This window comes from Notolepis coatsorum (genome assembly GCF_963971535.1).
Source record: "Notolepis coatsorum genome assembly, chromosome: 18".
Lineage (NCBI taxonomy): Eukaryota > Metazoa > Chordata > Actinopteri > Aulopiformes > Paralepididae > Notolepis > Notolepis coatsorum.
The window spans coordinates 66505143-66522610 of record NC_140182.1 but is presented as its reverse complement, the minus strand read 5'-3'; the positions used below and the strand labels follow the sequence as shown (position 1 = coordinate 66522610).

Below are 17468 nucleotides of genomic sequence, written 5' to 3'. Positions count from 1 at the left end.
TTATGTACATATACCTGTTGTTATTATTATTACTTGTATTATTGAATTGTATTATTGCACATTGTATTATTGCACAAATGTCCTATTCTCATTCCTGTCTTATTACTTGTGTTGCACATCGCTGCAGGCAATGACCCCCCGCATTTCACTGTATGCTTGTATGCCGTGACAAATAAAACTCTTGACTTGACAAGGCCTCTGCATGCTACAGAAACTGCAAAGCAACTGCAACACAACATCAGCGCGACTTTAACACAACATGTTGCAGAGGGTCTTGTAGACTGTGTTGCGAGGATGCTGCATACCTCTCCCCAAAATCTAATCTGAACAACCGTTGCGTTGATATTGCGTAGCAGTGATTGGTTGGTAGTGAATGGGGGCGGGGCTGCCTGTCACTTCTAGTGTTCCTGGCGCGAGACCAAAAAAATAAATAAAAGCAGCTCTTCCTCCTCGTCATCAATAGCCTGTTGCTGTAACAGATGTACCGTACTTTTCGCAGCTAAATTGAATGATGTGTACATATATAAGCCGCACTGGACTATAAGCCGCAGGTGTTTTAATGTTTAATTACCATATGTAATTAGCATTGGGACACAATACTGTCGGACAAATAACAAGAATTAACTCATTTACAAGTTGTATTAAGTTTAGCAAATAAGGGAACAGATAAATAACATTTCAATGCAGTCAAAAAAGCAATATTTTGATTTTTACATTTTCGAGTTTGGTCATGTCGAGTCACATATAAGCCGCACCGTTATATAAGCCGCAGGGTCGAAAAATGGGGGGGAAAGCCGCGGCTTATAGTCCGAAAAGTACGGTATTTGCATCTGCACATTAACGTCCATCCCATTAAAGTAAAACCAACGTTAGCCAACGTAAAATGAAAGTTACCTAAACTATAAAACGAATCTAAAATAATGAACTAACTAAGTTAACTAACAAACAAACTTAACTTAACTAAAGTAGATATAACTATATTACACTATATACAAGAACACAAGCGAAAACAAACATAAACAGGGCTATTATTATACTAACGTATGGTTGAGAAGGGAAATCCGTTATGTAATTGCTAGAGTGTGCAGCGGGGCTGGGCGCGTGCCGCACATCCGGTATACAATGTTGCATCATAGGCTGCGCGTCGATGTTGCAGAAGCATAAAGGCAGAATGTCTGCAACACCGTTGCATTGTCGATGTTGTGTTGCAGTTGCTTTGCAGTTTCTGTAGCATGCAGAGGCCTTAAGTGTAGTTATTTTTTTACGACAAATTAAAAACCTTATAACTACCTTTATTTCACAAAAAAATGCTTAAACAATAATGTTAGTGGTAGAAGGGAACTCATTTTGTGCAAAAATGGAAGCTTTTCAATTTCCATGCGGCAGAATTGTTACAATAGCCGATAATCCATTTCCCCAATGATTAATCCCTATACGGGTGGAACAACCAGTGATGTCAGACTACACTAGGGGTGGACGTATGGTCTAAAATTTATATCACGGTATAATTTGAAGCATAGACGGTAACGGTATATATCACGGTATCAGTGTTTCTGTTAGAATAATTTTTTTTGCCTGATAGGCAGGCAATATAAAGAATGACATCCTCAAGGCATGTAGATTTATAATATTTTAACTTAAAACTAGGCTACTTTTGCGTATAAAGTAATTATATTCCAAATAAAATAAGTCCCGAGTCGAGACTCCTGCTCCCATTGCAAACAGCGGGGCTGGATTTTGCTAGAAGCATAGGTAGCTGCAGAGCCGCAGAGCTAGGGGCTCTTTCAGGTCATTCATTTCAGCCATTGGCAATTCAGCCGTTGGGTGGGGGGGCGCTGTTTGACGGGCCTGTGACCAGACCTGAAAGAGCCCCTGGCTCTGCGGCTCTGCAGCTGCATGCTATTCGCAAATCCACTGCTGCAGCCGTCCTCCCGGCTCCCGCTGCTGCCGTCGTTATCATAACACTACAAACATATCGTAATGTTTACAGCAAACTGTAGTTGATCACCAGGTATGTTTTATTAACGTAGAATAATTCATATAAGAAAAACGATAGGGAAATATCTTACCTTTCTCCACTGGTTAAAAATGCCAGGAACTGAAATTTAAACTTGCTGTGCGCCACGGTGATATGTGTTTATTATGAAATGACAATTGCGTGTTGACACGCCCACTGCGCGAAGCCTCCTAAATAACTTTTTCCAGTTTGCACATATCTATTATCTATGACTACCGTAATTCCTCTAATAGTAACCCCGGCTTGTATTTGTTTCAACTGTAGCGGGTACCAGGCTTGTATTAGGAGGAGGCCTGTATAAGAGGGAGGCCTATATTTCAAATTTTCAAACGGATCATAATGAATAAATCAACATTTTGTGTCAGTTTGAACCCAGTAAAATGTACTGGGTTCATTTATTGAAACCAAGTACTGTATGAAATAGTAAACAGTGCAATTACAGGTGGTCACTGGTCATTTCAACGTTTTCAAAGTGAAATCAAGTAACTAGCTCAGTATGCAGCTCAGTATATTAGTAACCCGGCTTGTATTAGGAGGCCGGCTTATAATAATAATAATAATAATAATAATAATTTAGGACCTGCTCCGAGGTCACCATTTGGCACACATGCGAACCATGCATACAATGCGTATCTGCGATTAACCCAAGATTAGCTCAAGAGCGCACCCGGCCATTAATAGAGACCCGGCTTGTATTTGAGACCCGGTTACTATTAGAGGAATTACGGTAATTCTATCTATTTTTAGGGGCAAATGCGATTGAAATAGTCGCTGTGGTTACATGACGTCATTGCTATTTTAGAGCTGCTCTACCGGTTACACGGTATAGTCAAAATCCATACCGTAGAGCAAATTAATACCGTTTATACCGTATACCGTCCACCCCTAGACTACACCTCCCTATTTATTGTAACATAATATAACTGATAGGGCATACAGACCCTCATCTGCACCTTTGTTTACACCGTTTATTTTTCAGATAAAATTGTATTGCCTATATTTATGGTAGGCTTGGGCGGTATGACGGTATTAAGGTATACCAGGGTATTTAGAAATACCTACGGTATTGATTTTCAATACCGTCCGTCACCGTCAAAATCACAGATGCGCTTCAGTTTCTATAACAGTGAAACGGAGTTTTGAGTGTAGTGCACACACTGAGTGTAGTGCACACACGCGCCAGCAGAGGGCGAGACCGCTCTAGTGGAGCGAGTGGGTCACAGCGGTGTTCACGTTTTACGGTAATGTTACGACAGTGCTGTGAAAATACCGTAAAGCGTTGTGACGAGAGCAGTGTTGTTGTGGGGCAATCCGTCTCTTATTATAATTATGTGAACTAAAGAGTACAAGGTTTACACAACAGCCCCCACCCGCCTTTTTATTGTATTTGTACCGTCCTGTACTATCCGCTGTCAGCTGTTTATCTCTCTCTGTGAGCTACTGAGCTTGAATAACTAGCGTTAGCTCACGTTAAGTAGCGTTAGCTCTGCGGCTAATCTTAGATTACCCTGAACTAAATCAATGACTAGGTTATAAAGCATTCGAGTAGTTTTCACTGCACATAGAAGTAGCCAAACAACGGGAGCATTTCGGGAGCATATCACCAAAACCCAGGCAATTTCTAGCCCTTAAGGAATCAAATAGTCTGCCATGGCTATAGGCTAGATGCTAACGCTAAAACGGTGCAGGCTTCTACCGGTGCGGGACGGGACTACCATTCTGAGAGCTGACGATGATTTGTTTACTTGGTAACGCGTAAACCCCTCCCCCCCCCCCCGCTGATGAAAATGAAAGTCATACCGTCAAATACCGCGCACCAGGGTATTATAACATAAAGGTTTGCCGGTTTGAAAATAAGGATACCGCCCAAGCCTACTTTCTACCATTACCCTGCCTAAATCTGTACCTCCCCTCTCCCCTGCTGCTATTACCCAAATTTCCCCAAGGGGATCGACAAAGGAATATCTTATCTCATCTTAATTGAACACCTATGGGAGATTTTGGACTGACGTGTTAACACTTTGGTTGCCTAAGGTTAAATTCATGATATACCATAGATTGCCAGCGCTATTTGTCTATGGAGAAAGTCCCCTTCTTTGCAGGGCTATAACTTTTTAAATTCTATTGCTACATTGCCATTATTAGGGCCCATTCAAAGTCCTATATGTATTGTTCATTGTGTAGCAACGTTAAACTTTTTCATTCACATATTCATAGTAAAGTATGGTCTAATGTATAAGTATGTTTTCATCTTTCTGCAGCTTTCTCCAGAACGTGATATATAGCCCCAAATGCATTATATTGATGATGAAATACAGTTTGATGGCAATCAGCGCGATATAAAAAATTCCAACTAGACGTACTTCTAGAAGTTACTACACGTCATCTGATGTTGACCGGATGGGCGAGGGGGCGTTTATAATTCCGTGGGCAGCGTTATACCAATCATCTAATGTGGGTCAAATGTTGATAATAGCAGTTAGTATCAAAGACGGTAACGTTACACGCTGAAACTCACCCCAGTCTCCGCGCGCTGTTGGGCGATCATCGTCGAGTAGAAATTTTATCATTATGGGATATATTTTTACCCGGTCCATCTCCAGCTTGTATAATGGTATATACGTCCAAATCATGTTGTTTATCGAGTTATTGCCAATCGATCACCGTGTAGCGTGACGAGCCAGAGTTCCATGAACTATAGCGAGCGCCCGGAAGTACTACGGTCGTCATGACAACCTCTATTCAACATCCTGTTTGGCGATTGCGCCGATCGGCCACCAGATGGCGCTCCTGAACCGCCAGAGAGCTCAGTGGGTCCTGCTGGTGGATCTCAGGCCAGCGGAGGGGGATTATGAATCCGATCGCAGATTTTAGAAATATTGATATAAGGACGCTGTACAGCGTCCCCCGGCAACTTTAGCATGGCCAGCAAAGACGTGAAAAGACGTGTCCCGGCACTCAAAGTGTTAAGACAGCGCTCTCGACCGCCATCATCAAAACACCAAATAAGGGAATATCTTTTGGAAGAACAGTGTTCCATCCCTCAAGTAGAGTTCCAGAGACTTGTAGGATCTATGCCAAGGTGCATCGAAGCTGTTCTAGCGGCTTGTGGTCCCAACACCTGACTAAGACACTTTCCCTTTCATTTGTGACCCATCTGTATGTGTCCATGAATCTCATCACATGACCCATTACCTCAATGACGATTATTTGTCTAGACTGTAACATTGTAGTGACTGGGAAATACAAATGTGGAAGGTTGATTTTGAAAGTAATCTAGTAACCTCCAATACCAATAACAAGTTACAGTTAAGACTTTTAAAGACCTTTTTAATACCACTTAGAGCAACATTTTATACTAATTTCACAACCATACTAAATTTTATTATTGTGCGTTCCATACAAGCTCTCCCCAGACACACCAAGCTCCCGGTAGCCCCGCAAAAAACAACAACTTGAATACAAAAACATTTCATATAATTAATATCGTTTCATCTCCCGATAGCCGGGCTGTCCCCCCAAAAGATTGAATACTTGTGCAAATGAAATGTACGACTTTTTAATACCTTTTAACCTGTTCCACCCGACGGGACCGGTCCCGAAATGCCATCTGGTCATTAATCAATATTTCTTTATTTGCGATTTAAATTTCAAACGTATTCAAGTATTAACATCACGAACATGTCACAACAGCATGTAGAATGTATATCATCATCAATACGTTAGTTTAGCAATAGGTTAAAAGTGTCATTAGATAGATTAAACTTTTCGATTTGGACAAGTCTCGTCGCGAGGGCGACCATTTTGGATATTTTTGAACCATGGGAATTGTAGGCTTTTTGCGGCCATTTTGTAGAGGACATGCATAGCTGTCGATCAGCGTTGGAATTTTTCCAAACTACACTTCCTGGAAGATTCTATATGGGTTCAAGGTTCAGAGTTCTGTATGAATTATATCAATAACCGTTATTATTCGGGATAATAACAAAAGTTACCGTTTTTGACAAATATTGAAACGCAGTTAGTTTCTCCTCCCTATTGTTAGCATGTAGCAACAATTAGATCTGAAATTAGTTTCAAAATGGTTGCACTGTGGTGAAAATTAAAAAGTACAGTAAATTACAGTAGATCATTATCTGTTCTTATGCATGCCTGGTGATACTAAATCCAAATTTAACTCGGGCATTTGACAGATAATATATGTATATATATTAGGGCTGTAAAAATTAATGCTTTAACTTGAGATTAATTTAAATTAATTAAAGCATTAAAATAAATTAATCTATGGAGTGAAAAATCTTCAACGTTCTGAACTTTCAGCAGTATATTTGCTTGTTTTTTTTTGCATCCAATCCAACTTTCTCTGACTGACTGACTGACTGACTGACTGACTGACTGACTGACTGACTGACTGACTGACTGACTGACTGCTTATGGGCGGAGCCAGGCCATAACAGCCTGATTTCTTGTGGCTGAAAAATGATGGGTTTGAGTACTTGATTAGAAATATAAACCAATGCATTTTTTTTTTAAACGTACAGATGTCTTCAATAGACTGACAGGAATTGTTTAAAGTTGCCCAAATAGTGCTAGGAATAGTAAAATAGTTCCCCTTTAATATGATTTATATTACTATTAAAATACTATTAACATAGTATTTGAATCTAAATATACTTTCTTTGTGTTGATTTTACATTAATTCCATGATTTTACTCAAGTAAATATCTGTTACAAGCTTCGGTCTTAAGTGGAAAAATGCTATTTTTAATCTACTAGATTAATTACAGAAAATTGTGAGATTAATTAGTTAATTTGTTTTAATCTATTGACAGCACTAATATATATATATATATATACATGTGCGAATTGGCTATAATAAGGTAATTTATAAGCCTCCTATTCTATAATAATATTTCAAATTGCATTGGTCCGGATGGGAGAATTCAGTACTGTATCTACAGAACCTTCCGTTTAATCATCTTCCCTTTATTAATTTCCTTAGATTTTCTGTACACATGCTCTCAAGAAGGTACTGAACGAGATTTTTTATGTTTGGTCATTATTAGCATGGTGTTATTCACTGTCAAAGATGCAAAGAAAAATCATAATTCATATTCTCCTTTGTTTCATCACAATTTAAGCAAGCCTAGTAATAGACAATATTTCTGACACTGTGAATACATTCCCTGAGGTCCATAGATGTCCCTAGATACCAAGAATATGCAAATGTCCCTTGTAGAAGTGGAGCAATATTCCATTTACCTAGGTATATATTTTAGGTGGATTTTCACCACGGGTGGAACAGGTTAAGGCCTTAAAAATAAAAGAAAATATTCTTCCTGAATAAATTATGAAATGCATCCGACACACTATCATACATGCAGTTGCATACACATAACCTCCACTCATATCCTAATCATATCCATTCCTAATCATATCTACCTACCTCATCACAGGGCTCTACAGTGCGACCATATTGCTCGCATATGCCCCTAAAAATATGTGCGTGCGAACATGCAAAATCAAGTACTCGCACGGCGTGCGAGTGGGGCCAGCGAGTGCAGAGTACAGCCTCTCATTCGTCCTTTTTTTCTCCGCTGCGAGAATCGTTAAAAAACTACAAGTCCCACAGTTCACAGCCGCATAAACGTTCCAATCACAGTAGTTTCCTGTGGTCACGTGACTGGAAACCGAAAGTAATGATCAGCGGCTGCGTCACTGTCTGAGTCAAACAATAATACAGCCATGTTGAAGCCCATTCATTTTTATTTTGCGCGAAAGATACCGGAGAATGAGAAGTCAGGCGAGGCAGCTCATGTTACAGAGGTGATGGTTAACGTTAACGTTAACCAAGATACTGACGCTAGCCAGCATGCTAGCGAAGTTGGCCAAGCTAGCGAGGCTACACCCACTGTAGCACCCAATGTAGCCACTGTAGCTAGCGAAGCTACACCCACTGGAGCCGGAGGGAAGACATACAAATTTAACGTGAATTGGCTAAACATTTCCCCATGGCTAGAGTTCGAAAACAATGTCATGTTTTGTAAATATTGCAAAGTAGGATCGATGCATTGCGATGCATTGTTACACCCCTACAACTGGCCCACTGTGTATGTGTGTACAGCTAACTTGGCTAGCGTTATCAACCGCAGAGGTGGGCAATGGGTCCAGCTGTAGCGCCGGACGGCCAGAGTGCAAGCGGTGTGGCAATAGGGTCCAGCTGCAGCGCCGGACGGCCAGAGTGCAACGGTGTGACGTCGTAATTGGCAGAATCGACTGTCAATCAATGGTCTACCTGACACGCAAACTACTGTACTGGAGGTGTACAGTATTTCAATAGGCAACCCTGAAAGGATTATTTTTCTAAAAGAGCAACACTAGCTCCCCCCTCTACTGATGGCCCTGGTTGTAAAGCCAGTGTATCCTTTTTGTTCAATATCACTGCCTTTCTTATTATGCCTAGTTGTTGGCTACAACTTTGCCATAGTAGGCATTAATCACTTAATTAATAGTTCAAATGTCTGTCCAATTCCCGTTTGCACACGCAGATGATACACACACACGCACACAGTGGGCCAGTGACTTTGGTGGTATGTGCTATTGCACAGATGTGTCCCGTTTGCACATGCACGCACAGTACAAATATACATTTATTTTTGAAAAAAAAAAGAAACTGTTACTTGACATATTTTCACTGTGCTCCTAAATATTTTTGGGTGCTCCTAAATTTCTTTGTGTGCTCCTAAATTTTTTCATTTAGGAGCACCTGTGCCCCTAGTGAAAAAGGTTAGCGTAGAGCCCTGCATCACCTATATCTCTGCACATCATATCTATAACTCATGTAAGCCAATGCTGCATGTATTTTGATCTACTATTGTGTATATAAATACTTTGTTAGCTCGCCATTCTATAGAGATCCAGGCTAGGCCTGTAATCTAAGTCTCTCCATGTTGCAACATGTCATTCCGTCAGTAAACTATCCTTAATCAAAGACTCTGTTGTCCGCCTCAGTGAATAATCCGTTTATAATTATTCCACATCAGCATCTAATAAATAAAAGATTTAAAAGATCAAACTTATTACATTAGAGCTGAATCTGCACCAGAGCCAAGATGAACCCTCAACTCAAAGAGTAATTAATTCGATAATTAATTAAATACATAATTGATTAAAGTCTCAACATATAATCAGCTGGTAGTCTTAGCATACATACCTCGGAGCCTTCTGCGTTGAAGTGGTCGAGCGCTTGCTTCCGAATCTCTCCCTTTATGGACCCGTCCAACCGCTAAAGAGGAGAGAGAGAGGGAAGCATTAAAACCTGGGACCATCTCCTGAGCTTCCATCCTGAACCCTCAGCATCACTGAGCTACATGTGCCGTCCTGCAGTCACTCTGAAGCAGCTGGGTCTGGGATGCTGGGGAGCTGCCAGTTCAGAAACAACTTGCCGATATAAATAACTGCACTAAGAGGCTGCAACACAGATACCTGATCTGCACAGGCTGCATCAAAACACAGCATACTGCACCATTAACCCAGTTAAAACCCAGTATACTTCACCATTATACTGCACCATTAACCCAGTTAAAACCCAGTATACGTCACCATTAACCTAGTATACTTCACCATTATACTGCACCATTAACCCAGTATACTGCACCATTAACACATTGGGCGCCGGGCATTGTGCCCATCTTATACCACTCTCTGACACCGTTGAAAGCCTATGGAGATGTTTACCTTCTTTGCAGGGCTATAACTTTTTAATTTGTATTGCTATATTGACATTACTATGGCCCATTCAACATCGATTATCTATCGTTCAGGATTGGGGACCTTATATTTTTTCATTCATACATTGTTGTGTTACTAGCGTCGAGAATATAATTATGTTTTAAAAAAAAATCTGCTGTAATTCCAAAAACAGTAGTTATAGGCCCTGAAGCATATATAAATTATCGATTGGAGTTTCTCTCCTATACACGCTATATTAAAAAATTCAAATGTATATGATCGGTATACATTATGCTTCATCATGCGTGAAGGAAAGGGGGGGGGGTCATTTATAATTCCTTGATCGTCAGTAACGGCTTTATTTACTATGGCTTGATACGTTGATCAGATGGTTTGCAGTGAAATGAATAAACAATCAGGCTGAAAATAACGTTACTGTCCTCTTACTGTGCGCCGATGAAACTAGAGGAGAAAGATCCCAATTATTCGACGGCGATCTCCTACATCCATTTCCGGTTTGTATGGCGCAATAAACGGCGAAATCATATCGATTATTGCGTTATGGCAGCGATCCATATGCACTATAGTGTTTGTCTGGAGTCCCGTAACGAGATGTGACTGCCGGAGGAATTTCCTCGACGCACCGATGACAACATCCGGTTTTGAGAGTGTAACTCGCCCGACCATCCACCAGGCGGCGGTATTGAGGCGTTACAGTCTCATTCAGGGTCCCGCTGGAGCACCGGAGGTTGGCTGGATGAATTATGAATGCCATGGCGAAAAAAATGAAATATTGATCTCAAAAACGCTGTACAGCGTTGTTGGCGTTCAACGCATGGTGGGCAATAACGCTGTAAAGCGTTTTTGGCGACCAATGTGTTAACCCAGTTAAAACACAGCATACTGCACCATTAAGCCAGTCGACTTCACCATTAACCCAGTATACCTCACCATTATACTGCACCATTAACACTTTGAGCGCCAGCCGTGTTTTCCTTTTTACCCCCTTGAATGCCACCATCCACGGCCAATGTTAACGTTAATATCGCCTAATCTATCGCCTAATCTATGTTTTAAATTATGGCTATGTGTCTAATCTGCCCGTCGCTTATCAAAGAATCATTTTCCAGTCAACATTGTCAAGGCAGATTGTTTTTTGATCGCTTCATTTCCGTTTGATAGCATTTTGAAAATCACCCGTTTTCGGGGGAAAAACAACCCATGCCTATGATAATCGCCTTTTACTGGAATATTCCAGAACGTTGTCATTTGTCGGCCTATTTATGAATCGTTTTCAAATAAACGCTAGATGATCGATAGTATATGTGTGCGCACGCACGCTCGTGCCGTGCGCTGATAATCGCTGCTCTTATTTCCTCATGGGTTTTACAGTCAAAACAGCCATATCACATATCACATTAACGCTTATATATCCGTGAAAACGAGTCTGATTATCCTAACACTGATAACATAGATTCCTTACCCTCAAGTCAAGTTCAAGTTCTTTAATAGTTGTCATACAGAAGTACAGAATACTTTCATACAAAATGCTTCTTACTGTTACGCTCCAGAGACTGTGCTAGACAAGATAGTATCAAATAACATAATAACATAATATAGCATGAATTTAGAAGAAGAAAAATGAGGTCACAGTGTTCGGTATAGACATATGTACAATGTTCTGAGTTACCATATAATATACAATACACAATACTATGCAGTGTACTAATGTACAGTACTATCTAGTGCAAAGCAGAAATGGGATGAGGTACAATTTTAGGTACAATTTACAGTAAGGTGTACGAGTTGTAGTGCAATCCTTCATCCATCATTTTCTACTTCTAATTTACATGCTATACTATGTTATTTGATACTATCTTGTCTAGCACAGTCTCTGGAGCGTAACAGTAAGAAGCATTTTGTATGAAAGTATTCTGTACTTCTGTATGACAACTATTAAAGAAACTTGAAACTTGAGGTCAGATGGTATCCAAATGGTTTATTCCAATTTCCGATCACCATTCGAAAAAATCGATAATTGTATTGATCCATCGTGTGTACAGTATAACCCATATTCGCCGTGGCTCAGAGGCTCCAGAATGAACTCTGGTGAGAAGTAAAATGTGGAGTCAGAAATCCATTCTCCCATTCACTTTCATTGAGTCCATTCCAAAAGGGTGATTTACCATCTGGGAGACGATAGGGGGCGCTTTTTTCACATCAGAGCGCCGGCGGTCCCTGGATCTCCAATGGTAGGCTCGCGTGATGCAATATGATTTCAGATCGCTAATAAAAAAATAAAAAATAAAAACGAGAATACTCGTGACGTGGCATTCAACGGTCGGGGCGTAAACCTGAGAAAAGCTGTGAGTGGCATACAAAGTGTTAACAAAGTTAAAACCCAGTATACCTCACCATTAACACTTTGTATGCCACTCACAGCTTTTCTCGGGTTTACGCCCCGACCGTTGAATGCCACGAGTATTCTCGGGTGTTTTAAAAAATAAATAAAAATATTAGCGAAATCATATTGCATCACGCGAGCCTACCGTTGGAGATCCAGGGACCGCCGGCGCTCAGATGTGAAAAAAGCGCCCCCTATCGTCTCCCAGATGGTAAATCACCCTTTTGGAATGGACTCAATGAAAGTGAATGGGAGAACGGATTTCTGACTCCACATTTTACTTCTCACTGATGTAACCGGGGTCTACCAGAGTTAATTCTGGAGCCTCTGAGCCACGGCGAATATGGGTTATACTGTACACACGATGGATCAGGGGAGGAAACTAACTTTTTGGCTTACCAGCCAACTGGCGAGTATCTGATTTTTTTTACCAGCCAAACAGATTTTTTACCAGACAAAAAAAATCGCTAATTGTGATAATTACTTCTTTGTATGTCTTCGTCTAAATAGATTTTCAATCATAGTAAAATAATCACACCGTGTCTCTACTCTTTAAAATATGTATTAGCATAAAACATTAATCTCTACTCTTCACAATATTAGCATAAAACATATTAACATGAAAGAGGTATCTATTCTGGACTGGGTTGGGCTGAACTGGGCAGTGAAAGATGCTGGGTTGGACTGGGTTGGGCAGTGAAAGAAAAAAACCGAAGTATGTTGTGAAGTGTATAGATAGATGTGAAATATATAGATGTAGCAGTAGTCTATCTGTATGTCATATGATATGATGAATTGAAAATGCCGTACTGTATTGTACCCATTCTGCAATCTGTTAATAAAGTTTTCAATCAATCAAGTTAACTTTGAACCTCGGTTGTCAAGCCTCGTCAATGTTGTGTATGCATCTGGGTAGGCACACTGTGCCTTTAAGACAGCACGGTGGTCTTACGACAGTACCGTCAAGTGTTGTGATAACGTCAGTTGGGTTGGTGTGCTGTTGTACACAGTGCACTGGTTGAGCTTAGCTAGCCCCTTTCGTGACTGCGATGTGCAAGCCAGGGGCTTTTGAGCATGAAATAAAATGTCTAACCTTACGTCGTAGTCCGGTGCTTTTTTGGAAACATTATAGTCATAACAGATACACCTAGCTGGCTGCTTTGAGCACACGGGGCTAACGTTAGCTAGCAAGCAGCTATCGCTAAAACTAGAAGCTAACCACTGTATACATTTCCAGTAGACTAACATTACACCTCTGTGATTTAAATGTGTCCTTAGTAACTTATACTCGAGGGTTGTACTAGGGTTGGATGCAGTTCCCCGTTGGTCAGTCTGTCTGTTTTCCATCTTCTGCTGTGTTTAACGTTATCCGTTTGAGAGTGCTCCTGATGGCTAGCCTAGTAACGCAGGACTTTTATCATTATATGTCCGCGGGTTGGCCAGTACTGCGCAAACTTTTATTAAACATTATATGTCCGCGGGTGGTCTTGTGCAGTGCTCTCGTGGCACTGTCAACTAAAGCGAGCACTCAGAAGACGCGCACCGTTTGCCAGTGCAGTGATTGCAGAATGTTTTTTTTTTTTGTATACTCGCCAGACTGGCGAGTGGTCTTCATGAATCACTCGCCAAACGTAAAAAATACTCGCATTTGGCGAGTAAAGTGGCCTAATTTCCTCCCCTGCGATGGATCAATACACTTATCGATTTTTTCGAATGGCGATCGGAAATTAGGAATAAACCATTTGGATACAATCTGACCTCAGGTAAGGAATCTATGTTATCAGCGTTAGGATAATCAGACTCGTTTTCACGGATATATAAGCGTTTATGTGATATGTGATATGGCTGTTTTGACTGTAAAAGCCATGAGGAAATAAGAGCAGCGATTATCAGCGCACGGCACGAGCGTGCGTGCGCACACATATACTATCGATCATCTAGCGTTTATTTGAAAACGATTCAAGAAGAAGAGGTGGGTGCAAGCCGTGGGACGTAATTGGCAGATCGACTGTCTGTCTCCGAATGTAACGTGACTACGTCACAGCCAAGAAAGGGAGCGCTGGATTTGTGAAAAACTCCCTGTTCCTAAACCACACGCTATCAGTTTTACCACAGTACTGGCAAAACGGGAGGAGGCTATAATAAAAACAAGCGCCCTTCATCCAAATCCACCCACACCGGATTTCTTTTAACCAAAAAATGTATTATATGTTATCGGAGCTATCAATAACGTTATTGAGTTTATCGGGATGACGTCATAATTGCTGATATCGGGCCAATAATTATCGTGCATCCCTAATAAAAATACAATCTGCCTTGACAATGTTGACTGGAAAATGATTCTTTGATAAGCGACGGGCAGATTAGACACATAGCCATAATTTAAAACATAGATTAGGCGATATTAACGTTAAACATTGGCCGTGGGTGGTGGCATTCAAGGGGGTAAAAAGGAAAACACGGCTGGCACTCAAAGTGTTAACCTAGTATACTTCACCATTATACTGCACCATTAACCCAGTTACAACCCAGCTTACTTCACCATTAACCCAGTTAAAACCCAGCTTACTTCACCATTAACCCAGCATACTTAACCATTAACCCAGTTAAAACCCAGTATACTTAACCATTAACCCAGTTAAAACCCAGTATACTTCACCATTAACACATTGGTTGCCAGCCGGATATGGCGATTTATCGCTTGGATGCCACCACGTTAATGAATTGGAGGACGAGCACATTTGCGAACGCATAAACTATATCTTAAATTATGGCTACGTGTCTAATACGTCGCTTATCAATGACTTGCTTGCAGTCAACATGTACGAAATGGATTGTTTTTTCATCAGTACATTTCCGTTTTATACCGTTTTGAATACGAGTATAGTTTGTGATTTCTAGTAATTTCAGAGAAATTCCACAAAAATAGCCATTTACTGGAATACACAAAACACGTTGTCATTTTCCGGCTGATTTATGAATAGTTTTCAAATAAACGCTAGATTATCGAGAGTATTTGTGTTTTTATGCACGATACAAAAGTGGGCTGAAAAATCATTTATTCGTGCCTCGCTCAGCGCACAACGCCATACACACACACGTTGTGCAATCTGTGAAAAACAACTCTGATTAACCCAAAACTGGTAACATAGATTCCTTACCTCAGATCATATGTTCTGCAAAAAGATTAATCCAATTACTGATCGCCATTCCAAATATTGATCGTGTTTATTGATCCAACGTTATAGTCCATGATCCAAGCTGCTTCCAGCCTCGCCAGTGACTCTGGTAACACGACACTGCTTGCCAGAGGTGGGGAAACCCTGGGGCGGAGTTTTTCTCTGATGCACTTTTTCACTCAATCCAATGATGTGCATTACCATCCGCGAGACGATAGGGGGCAGTATTTGCCCTTTTCGAGCACAGCGCCATTCCCAATGATAATGTCAGGCTGGACGGATGAAAAATGAATGGATATCGCTAATAAAAGAAATAACAATTAAATAACGAGAAATCTCGTTATTGGCAACCAACACATGGTGGCCAACAATTAACCCAGTTAAAACCCAGTAAACTTCACAACCAACCCAATTAAAACCCAGTAAACTTCACAATCAACCCAATTAAAACCCAGTAAACTTCACAATCAACCCAATTAAAACCCAGTAAACATTACAACCAACCCAATTAAAACCCAGTAAACTTCACAACCAACCCAATTAAAACCCAGTCTACTTCAACCCAATTGTTTCATCAATGTCAAATAAATGAATAGAAGAAGGTCCTCCTCCTAAGGACTCCTACCCTCTTGTGTTGTGTGTGTGAACCGGGAGTCTATAGAGTCCCAGCTTCACTGTACGAGAGGCAGCCCGTGATCCGACTCAATCTCACCTGGAATGTGTAGCGTTTCATCGCCAGGTACTCGGCCAGGATGTCCAGCATGCGGACCATCTGGGAGAAGATAAGGACTCGGTTGCCCCTCTCCCGGAGCCGGGTGAGCAGCTTATCCAGCAGGACCAGCTTCCCGCTGCACCGCACCACGTTCTGCGAGACACAAAGCAAAGGGAGGTCAGCGGGGGAAGTCACAAGCCAAAAGGAAACCAGGGAAGGAAACCTCTGGAGACGGGGGAGAGACGTGCCTGCAGGTGCTCCTGCTGGGTGGTGCTTTCTCCCTCCTCCGGCTGCCTGATGAGGAAACCGTGGTTACAGCACTTCTTCAGCTCCATGACGATGTTCAGGAAGCCAGAGGAGCTGCCGCGGTTCCCTTTGGTGAGAGCTCTGTAGTTCCTCGTCAGGATCCACCTGGGAATAGTCGGGGAACAGATTTACGTTACCGGAGGGGAAACAGAGCTTCAGACGCCAGGCTTTTTACTGCGGCTCGTTGTGTGAAGACTAGGGTCAAGTACCTACGGTACCTATTTTTGGTACTTAACTTCAACAAAGAAAAATGTTTTCAGTTAGAAAACATTTTCAACATTGTTATTTATTTAGAACATTGTTATTTATTGTTGTAACACGCCACACAAAATAAATCATGTGATCATGTATTATGTTTTCTAAATGTTTAAATATCAGCATTATCTGGCCATCCTCAGTAAATATTATCAAACTCCTCTGACCTCATCTGGTCTTTCCAAAGACCCAAGAGATGGGACTGTAATATATGTATTTGTGGAAAAAAGGCTCCCTCTTGTCTAGTATATTACAATCTTATACTAAACATGTAAAAAGGTACAGAAATGTGGTACCGATTGAATCGATACTCGACTAAAAACGCACTTCTCCAATCAATATCTGAATGAAATGAAGAAAGAAATTTAAACGAACCTTCGTACTGTCTTTTAGTATCACGCAATTTGCCACCAAATAATCGTCCTTGCCTATATTACTACCTACTATACTATTATGTCTTTACTAGTATACACTCAAGACTGTAGCACCAGAGTTTCAACAGTGTGATGAACATTGTTACCTAGCTGCCAGAGTTGTTCCCTTCCTACTGACCTGTTGTACAGAACCTGTAAGTCGCTTTGGATAAAAGCATCAGCTAAATGACTAAAACTTAAGGGGACATGTCTTGCTATTCCTTGCACTATTTGGGCAACTTTACACAATTCCTGTGAGTCTATGGAACACATCTGTAAAGTTTTTTTTTTTTTTTTTGTTATTCGTTGTTTTGTATTTCTAATGAAGTACTCAAAAGCATAATTTTTCCACTTCAAGATTTCAAGCTGATTGGGCTGGGCTCCATCCATAAGCGCTTTGAGTGACAGTCACCCACACAGCGTGATACATACGAGAGAGAACGAGCGAGCG

At 41.0% G+C, this 17468-nt stretch overlaps 1 protein-coding gene across 3 annotated transcripts in view; it reads right to left on the bottom strand.

Moving 5' to 3' along the window:
• The window catches only part of chd2 (chromodomain helicase DNA binding protein 2), a 93187-nt gene that overhangs the window by 30520 nt on the left and 45199 nt on the right, over positions 1 to 17468 (bottom strand). For all 3 annotated transcript variants that reach the window (XM_084334854.1, XM_084334855.1, XM_084334856.1), the window contains 3 exons: positions 16292 to 16454; positions 16044 to 16196; positions 9231 to 9302 (listed from right to left, as the gene is read on the bottom strand). In XM_084334854.1, coding sequence (XP_084190980.1) covers positions 9231 to 9302; positions 16044 to 16196; positions 16292 to 16454 — 388 coding nt within the window. The remainder of the gene's footprint in view (positions 1 to 9230; positions 9303 to 16043; positions 16197 to 16291; positions 16455 to 17468) is intronic.